Genomic DNA, 18,831 nt, shown 5'->3' on the forward strand with positions numbered 1-18,831 from the left:
AATAATATCTAATATTACCCAAGTAGAATTTTTAATGTTTGTTGTCACATGGGCATGTATGTGTCACTTAGTGAGCCTAGCCAACTGTACCAACACTTGCATCTCAAAGCAGTTTTACTATTTTACATGTGTGCATCTTACGGTAGAAATTGTATGCTAATAAGGCACTACACCAGTAGTCTCTTGGGAAATGTACAGAATCTCTATTTTTAAGACAATAAAAACTGTTAGAATAGAGAAAAAGTATAATTTCATTCACAACTCAAAATCATAGCACTGTATCAAGTAAAGCCTAGAAATAAAAAGATATTTAATAGGATTCCACCAGGAATCACTGTCATTGAGTTAGAGCCTACAGAACATACTCATTACTCCCACTGGCTGTTAACATGACATTCCTTTGGAATTAGTCAACAATAATGCGATTGTGTATTAACCTGGTCAAGAAAAGAGCGGGTACAGAACAGGAGACAAGACACATCTACTACTGTGGAACACTAAAATTAAAAAGCATGAGTTAAATTAAGGAAAGTATAATTTCTAAACTGTAAAACACTACCTCATTGTATACTTTTACATGGAAATATGTACATAATACTTAGTAAAAAAAACAAGTTGCAAAATAGGGTATATAAGTTTAATTTATAAAAATGAAATATATTCTACACATATCACTATACAAAATTACTACAAGTCCATCTACTAAAACATAGAGAGAAGTTACCTTTTGTTAGTAAGATTTCAGATTTTTTTAACTGTTCATTTAGATTTTTTTAAGTTTCTACTACCAATGTGTATTACTTTTTATTAAAAAACATGAACAAAAAGTTTATTAAATTACTTGAAGCTACTATTCAGGCTCAGAAACCTAAATCTGTAAACACTGTAGGAAATGTACTTGGTATTGTTTAATACATTCACACAAAAGTTCATTTTTACTTACATCTGTTATTGTTTTGTATATTTGGATTGTAGTAAAACAAGTTTTTTGTTGTTGTTTGTTTTTTGAAAGGGCAGTTATGAGTTCAGCAAAACATCTTTTGAAGCCAGGGATAGTGGATAATGATAGCCATATGATACAGTTCTGGCCAATGAGATGTAAAAACAGGAGCTGCTGGTGGGCCCTGTGAAAATGCTTGTTGAATGGGATTTCCTAACTTCAGCAGTGGCTGGAGATGCAAAACTTAATCAAAGCTTTCCACAGTCTCATGGTGCTGAGCAGATGAAAATTACAGTCCAGGGTCCACCAAGATTGTAAACACCCAGGTTCTGTTGGAACCTCTAAAAGACTATGCCTGAGTTGTAAGAATAAACAACATAAACCAGCCCTTACAAAGACCAAATGTTAGCCTGAAATCAGTTGAATCTCTACCTAGAATAAGGTAAACTGTCCCTAATATACCCCCAGGCCAAAAGCAAAAGTAATCTCTGGAGAAAGGAAAAAAAAAATATCCAGGGCTTCAAATTATCTCTAAAATATTTCATATTTCAGTGTCTAGCACTCCATCAGAAATTACTAAGCATGCCAGAAGATAACACCAAAACCAAAAAAAAAAAAAAAACTGGCAAAAAGCAGTAGACTTACAGGAGATGTAGATGTTGGAGTTAACTGACAAGAGGTTAAAAAGCCATTTAAAAATATTTTTTTAAAAAAAGAAAGAAAAACCTAGCAGTTAAGTGGACACTATAAAATGTATCAAATGAAAAATTTAGAATTAAGCAATAAAATAACTAAAATGAGGATGTATTCAACAGAAGATCATCCACAGCTAAAAAAAAAGGATGGGCAAATGGGAGATAGATTAGTCAGTAGAAAATATCCACAAATGAAGCAGAGAAAGAGAGAATAAGGGGCGTAACAAAATGGTCTATTACTCATGCAATTATAGTCTCAGGAGAGAGAAGAAAGAATAGGGAAGAAAAAAACAGATAAAGAGATAATTGCCTGGAGTTTTCCAAAACTGAACAATGATATAAGGCAAAGATTCAACAGCCTCCCAGGAACACTCAAATAGGATAAATTAAAGAAAACCACTCATAGGCACAGGATAGTCAAGTATGAAAGTATAAGGTAAAGAGAAAATCCTAAAAGTAACTGGAAAAAAAAAGTCATAGCCTACAAAGAAGAAACAGTAAGACTAACAAGGAATTATGTTTGATCAGAAACACGTAATGTGATCTGGTCTACAACTACTTATCCAATATCTAAGGGAGATTCAATGACAAAATATAGCATTTATATATGCCAGAAAACACTGGGAGATCAAATTTCTGGTACTATACTCCCTACTTTTAATTAAAACCAAATTCTTGGAAGATACTATTCTATATGTATCCCGTAGCATTAATTATGTTAGGTTGGTATATGCAACTGCATCACACCAATTTGTATTAGCATATTTAGGAAATTGTATTATTATACTGGTACTATCTGAAGGTTTAATATTTTATATATCAACTTTATTTCAATTACTTTTATAAAAATGTCACACAAAAATCTGATTATTTTAATTTTAAATTATGTTATTCTTAGAACCTAGAGAGAAGATATGTGAATTTCTCCAGAGTTTGGGAAGCTCAGATGAATATAGGCATGTGAGCATAATACAATGCATACAAATGCATGCATTTAAATCCTCTTGAGTCTAAACATTCTTTTAGTTTTTCTCACAAAACATTAAATTTTAACAATATTCCACATAACAGAACTCTGTGTATTTCAACTGGTAAAATACATTTTTTGTAAGAAGGGAAACTATCCAAACTAATAGATTTCTGACAGATGTCTTCATATATAGTAATTAAATCTATAAATCATTTTGGACAAAACTACCTGTCAGATAAAAAAAACTAAAGATATTACTGTCTCTTATATAAGTATAGATAGGTTTATTTTTTCTTCTTAGAGAAGTATTAGGATCTAGAAGTCTCGTTTCTTTATTATTTCATGTTAACAAGTTTACAAATGAATTAAAAAAATCAACCTGCAATGTTCAATGTCTTAATGGCATGTAAAAAAACCCAAACTTATATTATTAGCTATAATCAATGCATTTCTTTTTTAATGCTTGTTTAAGGAGGGAGGGCAGAGGCCATATTTCAAAAGAAATATAAAACAGTCACTTATGGCATGATACAGAAATTCAAGATGAGCTTATTGGTAAGGACTTATTAACTAAGTAATTACATCAAAAGGATGTGATTGATAGTTTATCTGGATTTACTGCTTGTACAAGTTGTGTGAGACAAACACCCTTCCATTAATGAGAGCACCAACTTCTCCATATGAGAGACTTGGTTTCATCAGTCTTATGTAAAGGCATTTCTTTATCCTAGCACCTAAGAAATAAATAAAGGAAAAATACTTAGTTTGTTATGCATTCCAGGACCAAATAGCTAATGATATAGATGCAGATCACTGCAACCAAAGAGAATTTAAAGGAAGAGGCACCAACACCAATCCACATTAACTTCACTTATGTGGCAGAGAATATGGGGAAAAGACCAAGTGAAGTAGGATAATGACCAGAAACTAAAGATGAGATTGCCTGAAAAAGGAGAGCGCTCAACAATATCAAAAGCTTCTGGAAAGTCATGTAAGAGAAGGACTGAAAAATGTCCACTAGACTTATTGACATAAGTCATAGGTATAACATCAGTGAGAGCCTTTTGTGCTCGCCCTCTCTCTGACCAACTGTGGGGCCTGATGGCAGCTTAGAGTGGGTTGAGAAGAGAATAGTTCAATACAGAAAAACAGCCAATGTGTTAGATAGTGTGCTTATGAAATATTAGTATCTTCAATGTTTGAGAAAAATTAAAAATAATTAACATTATTAAAAGCAGTAATAAAGCATCTGGAAACAAGTCCAGGTAAGAGGTTAGAGTTCTTAGTAAATTTTCAACAACCCATCTTACTGCTATTGGGATCTTTTCATTTCAGGGCTAAATTATGTTTTCTCATGTTACTGAAACTGAAGGGAATCCTTTATACTGAAGTTCTCATTTCACAGGTGAAGATCCTTGAACAAGTATAGGATAGCAACTATTATGGGTACAAGTGCCTGCTTGTGGTACCAATAGGAAATCAAACATCTTTTCCCTTTGAAGTAGAGATACCAATCACTTCTCTACCCAAATCCCTTTCATGGGGAATATGTCTACCCAAAGTCCAAAATAGACTTCTCTACAGTGACTTTACCCCCAGTCATATCAAATCAGACTGCAGTGGACATATGACCCACATTTGGCCAAAATTTCTCTCTAAATTGTGGCAGAGAAATGAGATCTTAGAGAGTGAGGCTGCTATTTGGCTGTATGGTCATGTCAAAGGCTGATGTGCCCCCCCCTTTCTTTCTTTTTTTGTGTGTGTGTTTAAGCGATTAGACTTTATTTAATGAAGAGAAGTACAGAGAGAGATGTAGTCTCATTGGACATACAAAAAGAATACAAATGAATCTCATCATATAGTATTTTTTCCTTTCTCTTCATTTTGCAAAGTGAGTAATTAATGAGAGAAAGATAGAAAACATTAATTATTCACATTACAAAATGAAAGAGAAAGAAAAAAATAATATTGAAACAGTCAGCACTTACATTCAATGAACACAGTGAGCATAAGAGTACGGAGAAATGAATCAGTGGATCTCATTTCCCATGTGCCTCTCCAGTATCTATTGCTCAATGAGTGGAAGTTTGAGGATACAGTATATTTTAACTTTATCATGGCCTCATATGCAAGCCATCTGTTTTATATAGTGGTCAATTAGAAACAAACCAAATACCCAACATTTTATTGTACTTTATGAGAAGTCTTCCAAAAGCAATTTTGACTGTGTAACCTGCATCTACTCATTATAAGAACCTGACCTCTACTTAAGATGTAGCTCCTCTGTAAATGGCTGACAACTTTCTAACTCCTACTGGTCAAATTGACCAGTAATTATAATTGACCTGTAATTATACTCCAAGAAGTTTCCCAGGAACCTTTGAATGCCTCTTCCTTTTTCTTTGAGTTTATTTCAGTAGGCTTCTGTACCTTATACTCAGATGTTCCCTAAGAGATACTCCTAATCTCTGTTGAGGCCTTTTAATGGCCAATAGTAGAGAATAATGAAAGTCAGTAAAGCACTATGGTTAAGAGTTTTAGAATCACACCAGATCTCTACTGTAATCATGGTTCCTTCACTTAATTAGTGATATGACTTTGGAGATATTATTTAACCTCTATGAAACTATTTTTTATATCTATAAAATGGAGATAATGCTACCTATACCTCATAACACAAATCTGAAGATTACATGAGATCATGTATATTAAGTACTTAGTACTGTGGTTGGTATAAACTGTTACAATTACTAATAGTAATTATTAGATGGAATTTCTGCTGAACTCTGTCTATATAGCTTTTTCCTATGGCCACATCAATAACTAGCATATCCATTATATTTTTGTAAAACTTTATAAAAGTTATGCAAGTGAATGATTTATTAGAAAGTAAGATTTGTATGAATTACAGACTGCTTTTCCATGTTTCTAGACTCACAAAGTTAATTTAGGATTCCCAGATCAGTTTTGGGGCCAAACAAGAATATTCCCAATAGTATTTATAAGAACCTGAAAAGTGTTATGCATTCTTCCTACCTCCTAGATTTTAATTTCAATACTCATTAAATCTTTTAAATAGTATCATTTTTTTAAAAAAAAGCTATAAAGATTATACTCATATTTGTGAAAATAACTCACAGCAAATAAATGTTGACATTATATCTAACAGTTAAATGCTGTTTCCAGACTTTCCATCTTCCAGAAATGAGTTTTATGTATACCACCAAATAAAAGCCTGTTACTTAGTAGCAGTTTATGAATTATATAAAGAGTATTATTATAAAGGCATTTCTACTTTTTGAGAACCAAGGTCCTTAAATCCTTTAGAAAATTTACATTGGTCATAAGAATGGATTTTATTAACTGCATCTTAAAATAACCCTCAAATTTCATTTTAGACCAAATTCTTAAAGCCTATTCTTACCTTGCTTTTTGTTAAAATTTTAATTTAAAACTTTTGTATTTGCCTTTTCATAAAGGTGTATTAGGGAAATGGCCACCTGATCAACTGGGAGTAAACAGATATTTTACATTTAGATAGCATTGAACAGCTTTCAGAACACTCACAGCTTTCAGAACACTCTTAAAGGCATGTATTTCACTTAAATTTTGCATCATGTGATCCAACATGACAACTTTTCTTTCCATTTTATAGAAATAAAATCCAAGGTCAGTAAAGTAACCACATGAATATTAGGACCTAAATTTTCTAACTTCTGGTTTAAAGCCCTTTCTACTTCATCACATTGCCTGTCACCTAGATCATTTACCATACTGTTCGATTGGGATCTGAATAACAGTAATTGTCAAAAGGAAGAAAAAAAACCTTAAAATGGAGTGCAATAGCTAAAACGGGAAAATCTGAAATTATATTTTGTACTTAAGAAGAGGTTTTAGTAAACCAGTACTTAATTTTTAGAGAATTTAATCAAAGAGAATGCTTGAGAGGTTATGAGGAAATAGAGACACAGGCACTTTATTTGCAAATATCTGTGGGTATGTGCATAGTACTTTTTTCTTCTCTTAAACTTGAGTCACAGTAGCAAATTATAGCTTTTAGAGAGGAAGAATTCTGCTTGCAATTATGCCTTCAGGAAATGGTTTCACAATCCTTATCATATTTTATAAATAAATAGGGTTATTAAAAAGGATTCTTTTTAGATAGAAATAACAATTTCTAAGAAAAGCTCAGATTTTTCAGAAACAAATAGAAAGTATGACACATGGCTAAATATCTGTCTTTACTCACACACAGAATTTGTAAGACCTCTTATTTTGGCAAGAGGAAAGAAAAGCTTTAAAAAGAATAATGATCCCCTTTGAAATAAAGGAAAGGTGAACAATATGAAGGGTGGGTATGAGAATAAAGGTGCTATATGATGAGCTCAGGCATGGTTTTGAGTGAATAGCATTTTCCTAGGTCTACTTTACTAGAAAGTAAAGTAAAAGCATCCTGGTCAGAACAGATGAAGTCACAGACATCTAGAAATTCTCCTCAAAGTCAGAGTTAATAAAACACATTCTTCCTTTAAAACTTTTTCCTCATCTAGCCCTGACCAGTGTGGCTCAGTTAGTTGGGTGTTAGTCCACAAACCAAAGGGTCACCGGTTCAATACCAGTCAGGGCATGTGTTTCCAGTTCCATGCAAGAGGGCATGTGGTAAATGGGCAACCAATAAAGGTTTCTCACATCAATGTTTCACTCCCTCCTTTCTCCCTCCCTCCCCTTCTCTCTAAAAGTAAATAAATAAAATATTTAAAAAAATAAAACTTTTCCCCTTTCCCCCCATCTAAATAAACTTTAATAATTTGCTCCTGTGACTGATACAAAAGAACAAAGGGGAAAAAAACTCCCAATACAATTCCCCACATACATACAAGCATGTGTGTTATTCTTGAATTCATGTGGCAAGACATTTCCTTCTAGCTACTTACTAACCAAATGTCTAAAATATATAGTGCCAGAATTTAAAATAAGGTGTAATAAGTTGTAAGTATATGAACTAGTATAATCTGTTTTCATTCATTTTCTTGTGTGACAGTCTCCTACATCACTTATCTCACAAGTCTTAATGTTATTACCTGGACCTCTGAATTGGAGTCAACAGGCTGTAGTGAAAACCAGGTTTCTTTGCCACTGTGGTTACACAAGTCTTCTTTTTTGATGGCTACTTTTCCTATAAGAAATAAGTACAAGAATATGAGGAAACATTTCATATAACCCTTAGCACTATTATATATAATACTTTGCAGAAAACATTTTAAAACAACATACCTCTTGATATTAAAAAATTCACCTTTATGAAGTATTTTTCTATATTCTAAAGAATAAAATGTGCTGTTTTTCCTTGTCCCTTGGCAGGCCCTCCTCTAGGTCATTTTGAATCGGGGGGGGTTTAACAAAAACTGTTGTATTTACATGCAACTGCATTTTTTAGTACTTACTCAGATTCAGTTTTCACCCAAAGTATAATCAGTGTAAAAAGTACTGTCAGTGCATTTATACAATGATAATGTAAACTAATCCTTCCAATTCTTTAATGCTATGAATAAACCATGTTTTATATCTGCATTTAATAACAGTTTATAAACCCAAGTTAAGAGAAAAATAAAAACATTATACATCACTAACAATATTGAAAATTAACTTGAAAATTATGGGCAATTAAAGCAATAATTTTGTTCAAAGTTTGCTTTTATCAAAATACTGCAAACACTGCTTATGCTGCTTCAGTGCACATACACACACAAAATCAAGGCAGCTCCTGAAAGACCTTCTGCCTCTGAGAAAGATACAATACAATGAATAAAGTAGTATGAAGAGGAAGAAACAGAAATGTTATTATAATGAAGTATTTGCCATGTTGGTGCAAAGTATTTCCTTCCTCAATTCAAGTTTTAAGAAGTAGATATAGTTTTGTATATGACTGACAATTTATTTGAAGATTCTACACAAAAGCTTCAACAAAGGATATACACTAACAGTCAAAAACAGTTTCCTTTCTCCTATCAAACAAGACTTTTCATTTTAAGTGCCCTAATTGTACTTCAAGACTATCTTTCACTTACGACCTATGCTAGTTTTTTAGTTCAACACTTGAAAATTTTTAGAAAACAGTATTCAGTTTTTGTATATCAAGTGAAAAGGAAAAGCAAAACAGGAAAACAAACAGAAGACTATCTTTGAAATTTTATTCTGGAATTAATTATGGTGATGGTTGCACAACTCCAAGAACATACTAAAGGCCACTGTATGGTACACTTTATTTTTTAATTTTTATTTATTAATTTGAGTGTGAGAGAGAGAGAAGCACTGATTTGTTATTCTACTAATATATGCATTCATTTGGTTGATTCTTATATGTGCCCTGACCAGGGATCAAACCAACAATCTTGGTGTATCAGGATGATGCTCTAACCAACTGAGCTTACCTGGTCGGGGCCTTGTGTGGTACACTTTAAAAGGGTGAGTTTTAATTAAAATAAATATATTTAAAAATAAAAATAAAAGGGTGAGTTTTATGGTATGTGAATTATACCTCAATAAAGCTATTAATTAAAATGTTTAACCAAATTAATTTTTTAAAGATTTTATTTATTTTTAAAAAGATTTTATTTATTTTTTATTTTTTAATATTTTATTTATTTACTTTTAGAGAGAGGGGATGGGAAGGAGAAAGAGTGGGAGAGAAACATCAATGTGTGGTTGCCCCTCACGTGTCCCCTACTGGGGACCTGGCCTGCAACCCAGGCATGTGCCCTGACTGAGAATCGAACCAGCAACCCTTTGCTTCACAGACCCATGCTCAATCCACTGAGCTACACCAGCCAGGGCAGATTTTATTTATTTTTAGAGAGGGGGAAGGGAGGGAGAAAGAGAGGGAGAGAAATATCACTGTGTGATTGCCTCTCACACACCCTGTACTGGGGACCTAGCCCACAACCCATGCATGTGTCCTGCTTGGGAATCGAACTGGTGACCCTTTGGTTTGCAGTCTGGTATTCAATCCACTGAGCCACACCAGCCAGGGCTATTTATTTTTAGAGAGGGGGAAGGGAGGGAGGAGAGGGAGAGAAACATCCATCGCTTGCTTCTCACACGAACCCTGACCTGGGTACCAAACCTGCAACCCAGGCACATGCCCTGACAGGGAATCAAACCTATGACACATTGCTTCACAGGATGATGCCCAACTAACTGACTCACACTGGTTAGGGCCATATTGAATTTTTTTTTAAGATTTTATTTTTAGAGAGAGGAGAAGGGAAGGAGAAAGAAAGGGAAAGAAACATCAATGTGCAAGAGAAACATTGACTGGTTGCTTCTCATACCCCCCCAAAACTGGGGATCTGGCCCATAACTCAGGCATGTGCCCTGACCAGGAACTGAACTGGCAACCTTTTGGTTCAGAGGCCGGTACTCAGTCCACTGAGTCACACACCAGCCAGGGCCATATTAAAATTTTTGATAAGCTTATCTTTCTAGTCATAACTGAAACTCAAACTATGAAGACTACCTATATATATATGTGTATGATTTTAAGGAAAATGTTAATATACAGCTACTTTTACTTTCATGAGAATGGCAGCCCAAAAGAGAACTACTGAAAATTTATCAGCTATATTTATTAACATCTGTAAAATTGTTAAATTAAGAAATTAGCCCTCATGACAAGCATGAATCTTCCCAAATTTCTTATAAGTATACTGGATGAAATCTCATGTGAAGGTCAAAATCTTCATGTAAATATATAGCATTTATAATTCATTCAAATGTAATAGGAAATAACATTGGGAAAATAATATATTTCAGCCTTTGGGGGACATTGAATTTAAGATACAAAATAATGAAAAAAAATTTCATCCATTACTGAATATACAGATTACCAGCAAATACAGAATTCAAGCGTTAACTGGAATACCCAAATATTCTTTGTGCTGCTGAAGGAGTTTAGATTAAGAGCCCTATCATAGAAATCTCTTGATATGTTCACCTATAGATTTTATCAAATTCCTGGCAAATCAATATAATGCCAAGAATGCTTTAGGATTCAAAATTATGACAGGATTTAATATTGTTCATCACAAGTTACTCAAATTATCATGATTCTATAAAGTGGTCCCACTTACTATTGACTTCACAAGAGATATAAATGATAAGTCATTGTATACCAGCTTCATACATATGTATGCACATACACACAGACATAGACCTATGAACATGTACGTAGATGTACCTTTGTATGTACATATAATATATACAAACACCCAACTTAAAAATAGCATTTTTAAAGAAGTTTACTTAGAAATTTAATGGTTTGATTCACTTACTCATTTAACAAATAATCACAGTGGCACTGTTTAAGTGGGACTTGATTTCCAGACTTCCCTAACCAGTTTATTTAACCAATAATGCATCAAAAAACTACAGTAGGAATCTACCTGTTCTATTTATGACTCACAACTCCATGTCCATGGAAATATATCTTTTGTTACAGCTGCCTTCCCAAAAGAGAATCCTCTCTTAGTTCACAGGTTAAAAAACAAAATCCCAGAAGGATGTGCCCTCTTCTTCCTACTTCTTATCTTATGTATCCACAGTACTTATTGTCATGAAAGAGCTGAATGGTTCTTCTCTTCTGAGAGAGAAACCCTTCTCTGACCAGCTGCATAAATAAGCCATTCATAAATTGAGAAAAACTTGTATTTTACTGCCAGCACTTATTCTTATCGAAGTCCTTTTTAAGATGTCAGTTTCTGAAATGTACAGGTTTAGTTGCATGAGATTAGTCAGCCTGAAGAAGCAGGGAAGAGGACATGAGTGATCCCAATAAGTCAGAGAAACTGTTATGTAGGAATGACAGAGGAAAATATTTGAAGTCATTAGGTATTAGGATCCCTGCAACATGTTCATCAGTCCTAGGGAATCAAACAAAGAGGAAAGAAAGAGAATGAATGAGAGAGAGAGAGAGAGAGGAGAGAGAGAGAGAGATGGGATGGTAAAGGGCAAGGGGATATACAAGAGGGAAAGGAGAGGGACAGATACTGGGAGAACAAGTTTCTGAAATACAAACGCATTCTTGTTGTTTTGAGTAGCCCTATTTAGAGGCAGGTATTGGTCATGAGAGGCAGGCAGCCTAATACAACGGAAAGAGTGCTGAACTGAAAAAAAAAAAAAAAAAGCCAGCACTTACTGAATATGCACCAGATAGTAGACATTCTTACATATTTCCTGTTTAATCTTCATAATAATTTTTGGTGTAGAGAGTATAATCACCATCTTACAGATGAGGAAAGCTTAATAATTTAGAAACCTGCCCACTAACAAATGCTAAGCCAGATTTCAAAACCAAGGCACCCCTGTCCATGTTCCTTCCAATACAGACATTCATTCAATAGCCTAGTGTCAATTCTGTTACTTAGTTAGCTATGTGATCTTGGGCTATTTATTCAAATACTACCTCATTTACCTCTTCTTTATTAGAAACAACTTTTAGCTCTTAATGATGTTAAAAACCTTTTCTGTGCTTCTAATGGTCCCAAAAATTGTTTTAGCTTACTGTTTACCGTTTTAAACAAAGTTAATTCATTATTTTACTAGCCATGAAATGACCAACCTCAAAAAAAATCACCCAGAACAAAATACCCAACAAATTATTTGTAGGTAATAATTTCATTTCCTCACTGTCCTAACAAACTCATAGACAGAAAAAGCTTAGACCAAACACACAAGGTCTGTCTGGAGAAAGTCCAGCCATTGTTAACATGACAAGAACAGTTTGCAGGACCTCCATGTAACCTGGCAACCAAGGAGAGTAGACCAAAATGCGCACATATGAATAAGGATGACTTTGCTGTACTGGTCAGTGGGGGGTGATAGATGCTGTTAAGTGAGCATGTGTACTGTGTGTCTGTTGCATTTAAAATGACTGAGCAAATAAAGCAATGAATCTGTATCAAATTTTGTGTAAAACTTGAACATTCCTCTGCAGAAACTATTTGAATACTCAAAAGGCCACAGCTGTGGGCAACTGGTGATTGGCAGCTTCATCACAACAACACACCTGCTCATGCCTCACTTCCTGTACAGTCTTTTGGTGAAACATCTAACCAAACATCTCATCTAGGTGACTCAGCCCCCCTACAGCCTAGATTTGGCACCCTGTGACTTCTGGCATTTCCTAAACCTAAAATCACCTATAAAAGGGAAGAGATTTTAGACTATCGAGGTTCAGGAAAATACAATGGGGCAGCTTATGGCAATTGGGAGAACTGTGTGAGGTCGAAGGTGCATACTTTGAAGGGGACTAAGGCATTGTCCTGTGTACAGTGTTCCTTGTATCTTCTTCAACAGATGTCTCTTTTTTCATGTTACATGCCTCAATACAAGGGGAGGAAACACAAAAAGAAATGAAAGAATTGTGGGCCAAAAAACTCATCTTTGTTGGTCTTTAAAAAAATGTATTCTTAGCTTTCCAGCACCACTTCTATGCACCGTTTTCTTGCCATCTGTAAATACTGTGTTATATTTGGGCTCCATTTTCAGACACAGCATATTATTAGAAATTTCATTCTGATACAGAGCACCAACTGGCAAAATCTCGATAGTTCCATTCCTAGTTGGACGCCACAAGAAATGGCTGAAAGAGTAGATAAGAGTAGCGACAGGTATGACTGCATATACAAGATGAAATAGGACCAGAAATAGGACTGAAGAAATTCTGGCAGATAATCAACAATAGCGATTCAGTTAATGACAATATTTCGATGCCTCAGTGTATGGGGTTTAGGTGGATACAATTTGGTCTTTGGGGGGGGTAGACTGGTATATTAACGATCTCTTTGGTGTGTGCCACTGTGTAGTCCCGTCCAGCACAGACTCTGGGTTTGGCCATGTCACCTGTTTTTGTCAAAGGGACATCAGCAAATGTGACACAAGTAGAGGCTTAATAAGCACCTGTGCAGTAGTGGTTACCCTCTTGGAATCCTGACACCAGGTGGAGAGGAAGACCCAGATAATAGCCAACACTAACTATCAGACATATAAGCCAGACAGTTCAGCCAAGTCATTCCCAGATAACTGCTCATTAGTGACCCCAGGTGAGACCAGCAGAAGAACCATCCAGTTTGGCTCTGCCCAAACTGACAACCTACAGTATCATAAACAAACAAATGTATGGTTGCTGTACTAAGCCACTAAGTATTGGAGTGGTTTATTACATAGCAGTAGATAACGGAAGCAGTGCCATGCAAACAGTCACTAAAGTATAGTCTCGGGCAAATTTTAAACAGTAGGTTTGACTTAAGAGCTACATGCCAGCAGAAATTACAACTCCAAGCTATCTTAAATTCAGCCTTATTTTATAGATGAACTAGGCCTAAGAAGGTACAGTACAGCTAGTTACTGATAGTCATGACTGGAATTCACAACTCCAATATTCTAGTAACATTCTAGTAAAATCCTCTTAATCAAATATTGTTCTGAACCCAGAGGAAAGAAAAAAAGTCGCTGAAGTCTACTAAGATGGTAGATCTTAAAAAGTTTGTTTAAGCCTAGATTCCTCTGAAGACTAAAATAACTAAAAAATACACATTAGGAGGTAAAATACATGTTTTACTTTTAATATTAATATGATCTTTATTGGAAATGGAAATATGCATATATTCTTACATAAAGTTTTACTTTTGTCTTTTTCTCAATTTTTAAGAGAAGACACTATACCTTATTATATTAACTTTTAAAGCCTCAATTTTACAATTTCCTTTTCTTTTGTAAAATGGTTCCTAAGTCTCAAGTTTTTAATTAACTCCTTATCAATCTTTTGCACTATCTGATCCTGGCATATGAGGTGCCTAATATGAAAATAAATGCCCCATATTGATAAGTTATTACTTTTGGGAAAGGGACTGGAAGGGCAGGGAGTCTGTGGTCAAAATTAATTAGGACTATCTGTAAGGCTATAATAATTTTTTTACAAAAAGAAAAATATCCACATATTAAAAACAAAAAAACAAACAAGCTCTAGTTATATTAGACCAGTACACATTCTCAGATCTCTAGCTCAAATTTCATTTCCAGAAAATGCTATAGCACTGTTGAATCTTCAATTGGGCAACTCAAGAGTATAAAATAATTGAGGCACCTCAATTTATGGTAGCTCAAAATTTTTTTAAAAAGCCAACTTTATGAGTTAATGACAGAAGAAAATGTTGAACTACAAAAATGTAAATACTGGGTTGGCCAAAAAGTCCATTTAGTAAAATAAAGGCCACATTTTCCATTTTCACCAATAACTTTAATGATTTGGATATTTTGAGTATGCCAGCTATCTCCCATGTGGGAAAACACAGATTTTTTCAAGTAATGTCTTGATTTGATCACTAACAGCTTTAATTGATCTACTTGACCATGGAGCACAGTCCAGCATAATAAAATCTCCAGCATGGAACGTCACAAACCACTTCTGACACATTCAATCAGTCACAGTACCTTCTCCATACACTGCACAATTTTTTGTGCCTGTTTCAGTTGTGTTTTTACCTTTCTTGAAATAATAAAGCCTGATATGCTGAAAATGTTGCATATTTTCTTCCATCTTCAATATTAAAATGGTTACACAAAAATTCACTAATTTTGATACTTTTTTTAAATGCACACTGATATGACAGCTGTCACAACACAATCTAGCAAAATTGTTTTGAATGAAGTTAAAGACAATTAAGTGCTATAGAGCCATTTTATGGAAAAAAACCAAATGAACTTTTTGGCCAACCCAATATTTATAAAAGAAAACAGCAAGACCATCTTCCAACTATAATTAATGGGTACATATGTACTGTGTTTACTTTAATAACAATTCCTATGTATAAAAGGGGAAAATTCCTACTAAATATATAAATTTTATCTACTAATAAGAATAAACTTAAACTTGGAAAAAAGTTCTCAAACCAAGGTATAATTTTCTGATACCAATCCACAAAAAATTGATTTTTACTTAAAAATTTTTAAAAATCAAATTGATGTTTTTACTTGGAAAACACACACAACACAAACTGAAGGCAACTTTTGGAAATCATACTTGAAAAACTAAAAACCTTTTCAAGAAATACTTTATAACTATGATATGTCTACACAGAACATGAAAATTACAAAATGCTTTTTTAAAAAGATGTGACTGTGAAAAGATACTCTCTCCTGAATCTCTAAATCACCACCAGCCTCTACTCAATCCTCATGCTACTCTACCTCTCTCTAGTTGTTATTAAAAGATCTCCTTGCCTTCAATGATATTAATCTCTTATCTTTTTCTACCTTCCTTAAACACCTTATCAAACTTCACTGAAGCCTCATTTTCCTTACAGCAAACTCTTTATCTTCTAGGGAAATTTCATTCATTCCAGGGGAAACTTCAAGTATCACTTAATACTAATGACTCTCAAATCCACACCTCCAGCTCTTTTCTCTAGCTTCATATCTGCATTCCCAATAGTCAACCAAAGATGTTCCCCAGGTAACACAGATTTAACTTGTTTTAAACCAAACTCATCCTTTCCCCTTCCCAACCCCCACTCAAAACTGAATGCTCTGTGTTCCTTGTATCAGTTAATGAATGACAGCCAAACTAACAAAAATCTTTTTAAACTCTTTTCCTTTTCACATCCTCTTTTCCCCTTAGTCCCTAAATCCTATTTGAAGCTACTCCTGTGAAGTATATTCCTTCATTCGAATTTCCACTGCCATCACTCTATTTATCTCATTTGGTAATAGCCTCCTGGTTGGTCTCACTGCGTCCACTCACTCTCTGTTCTAAATTATAAACTATAGATTACATACCTAAAGTATATATGTGTGTGTGTGTGTATATATATTTTAATGTGTGTATAGTTATATATAGTTACACATAATACTTTAAATATGTAATTAATAGACTCTATTTTATAGTTTGAAAGTTACTATTGTAGGACGTTATTACACTCAAAGTATATTTGTATATGCAGTTATATGCAATTTTTAAAATGTTCCTCATTTTAAGAGACACAACACTACTGTCTATAGAATGAAGTCCAAATTCTTTAGCATGGCTTTTAGGGTCCATCACAACTTGACCCCAATTTTGTATTTCCAGCTTCTCCTTTTACCATCCTCCTCTTAAGTAATTTATATGCTTCAGCTGACATACCACAAACATGATTCAACTTTTTTCCTCTGCTTCTGCTAATCCCTATCACCTTGAAACGACCTGCTAATCCTCCACCAAACAAAATTAACTGTTCTCCCCTCTATGCTCCCAAGTACTTTGTTGATACCTCCAGCACAGAACCTGTTATAATATATTAGTGTTAGAGTAAATACAATTCTGCCTCACTGACAGTCTGGAAGGAAACTTGAGTGTTATTCATCCTAACATTTCCATCCATTGTTTGCCATACAGAAGTGTTTATAAGCTAATATATTTAACAAATAAAGATGCATAAGCATCTTTAACTCCAGCAAAAAAGGGGTGAAAATGAACAATGAATTCATAATAGAAAAATGTAAAATATATAAAAAATCCTTCAAATTCACTGATAATCAGAAAAATATGAGTTAGAAAATCAAATACTATTTTTCACCTACCAAATTGGGAAATTTTTTAATGGTAAGATCCATGAAGAAAAGGGTATGAAATGGTTATGCCCATGCCGTGTGTGGGGCAACTGTGAATTAGTATAATACTTCTGGGGCCAATGTAAAAATATAGAGAGAAGTAATCCTAAAAATAGACCCTTTGCCTCAGTATTTTCACATATAAAAATTTATCCCAAGAACAATAGACATTCAAAAATGTATGCAGAAGGATGTTCACAGTAGCACCATAAATCTGAAAACATAAATGTTTACCAACAAAGAAGTGGTTAAAATAACACATTTCTATACAAAAATATTACATAACAATTTTTAAGTATTTACTAACACAGGAAAAGGATCGTTATATGGTACTAAGTGAAAAAGAAAAAATGTAGCATGAAATAAAGAAAGAGAAGAAATACACAAATTATTAACTGTAGTTCTCCCTGTTCAGTAGAGTCACTACTAGTCACTAAGGTTATGTAATAGTTGTACAATTAAGAAAAAAAATGTTTTAAGAGGTCATTTGATTTTCCGTAAAATGACTTTTGCAAACTTCAGAAAGGTTTGTCAGAAAAATGTAGAAGCCAGACTACAGAGATTTAAAAAGAAATTAGTAAGAAGGACACAGATAGTTTGTTAAAGAGTTCAATAGCAAAGGAGAAACAAATCAGACGGTAGTTAAGAGGATTAAATCAAATAAAGCTTTATCATTTAAACTATAGGACACCTGAGCATATTTCAAGTCAGAAAAAAGAAATGAAGATGATGAAATTCAGGATACTAAAAGGGGAGAGAATAATACATGTAAATTATAGACCTTTACCTGTTATTGAAATACAAAGATACTGGTACAAAGACCATGAATGTGACACATATGTGGCCAGTTAGCTTTGTTTTAGTCTACCCAACTCAGACAATTGTTTAAGAAATAGTAACCAATGCAAACAGAAAACATATGACCAGATTAAAGTGAATTACTTCTATTAGAAAAACTTCAAAAACAGATGTTCTTTGGAGGGATCAAATCCTGTGATCTTTGTATAAAACATTCTTTCTGCCCTCACTGGTATGGCTCAGTGGACTGAGTGCTGGGCTGCAAACCTAAGGGTCGCCAGGTCAATTTCCAGTCAGGACACATGCCTAGGTTGCAGGCCAGGTCCCTGGTTGGGGGCATGTGGTGGGGGAATGTGAGAGGCAACCACACACTGATGTATCTCTCACAGCAACGTTTCTCTCCCTCTTTTTCTCCCTTGCTTCCCCTCTAAAAAGAAATAAATAAAATCTAAAAAAATAAAAAATTATTTCAACCATTCAACATATAATACTCAATATTACTAAATATAAGGCACTCTGTGAGTGATAGCCTCCGCTTCAAAAATACCATATTCAACTAGAGAATCTAGATATTAAACAAACTGATGAACAAGCATAATGAGTACTATGGAAAGAGACCCATCAGGTTCTGAGGAAGCATATGACACCGTGACAGGAATCAAATTAAAAATCAGATTCACAAACATGAAGACTAGAGAAAAGGATTAAAAATGTCGAGCATTATATATTATTCTGTTGTTTTCAACACTTTATACTTAGAGAAAGAATGAACATAAACACCA

The 18,831-nt window shown here is 34.0% G+C and overlaps 1 protein-coding gene across 1 annotated transcript in view; it reads right to left on the reverse strand.

Annotated features, from left to right (window-relative positions):
* Window positions 1-18,831, reverse strand: part of RASA2 (RAS p21 protein activator 2) — a 120,536-nt gene that overhangs the window by 71,696 nt on the left and 30,009 nt on the right. The window contains exon 4 of the mRNA XM_037051525.1: window positions 7,687-7,781. Within this exon, the coding sequence (XP_036907420.1) occupies window positions 7,687-7,781 (95 nt within the window). The remainder of the gene's footprint in view (window positions 1-7,686; window positions 7,782-18,831) is intronic.

Source organism: Sturnira hondurensis, unplaced genomic scaffold, assembly GCF_014824575.4.
Source record: "Sturnira hondurensis isolate 20B ecotype Veracruz unplaced genomic scaffold, ASM1482457v3 Scaffold0000867, whole genome shotgun sequence".
NCBI lineage: Eukaryota > Metazoa > Chordata > Mammalia > Chiroptera > Phyllostomidae > Sturnira > Sturnira hondurensis.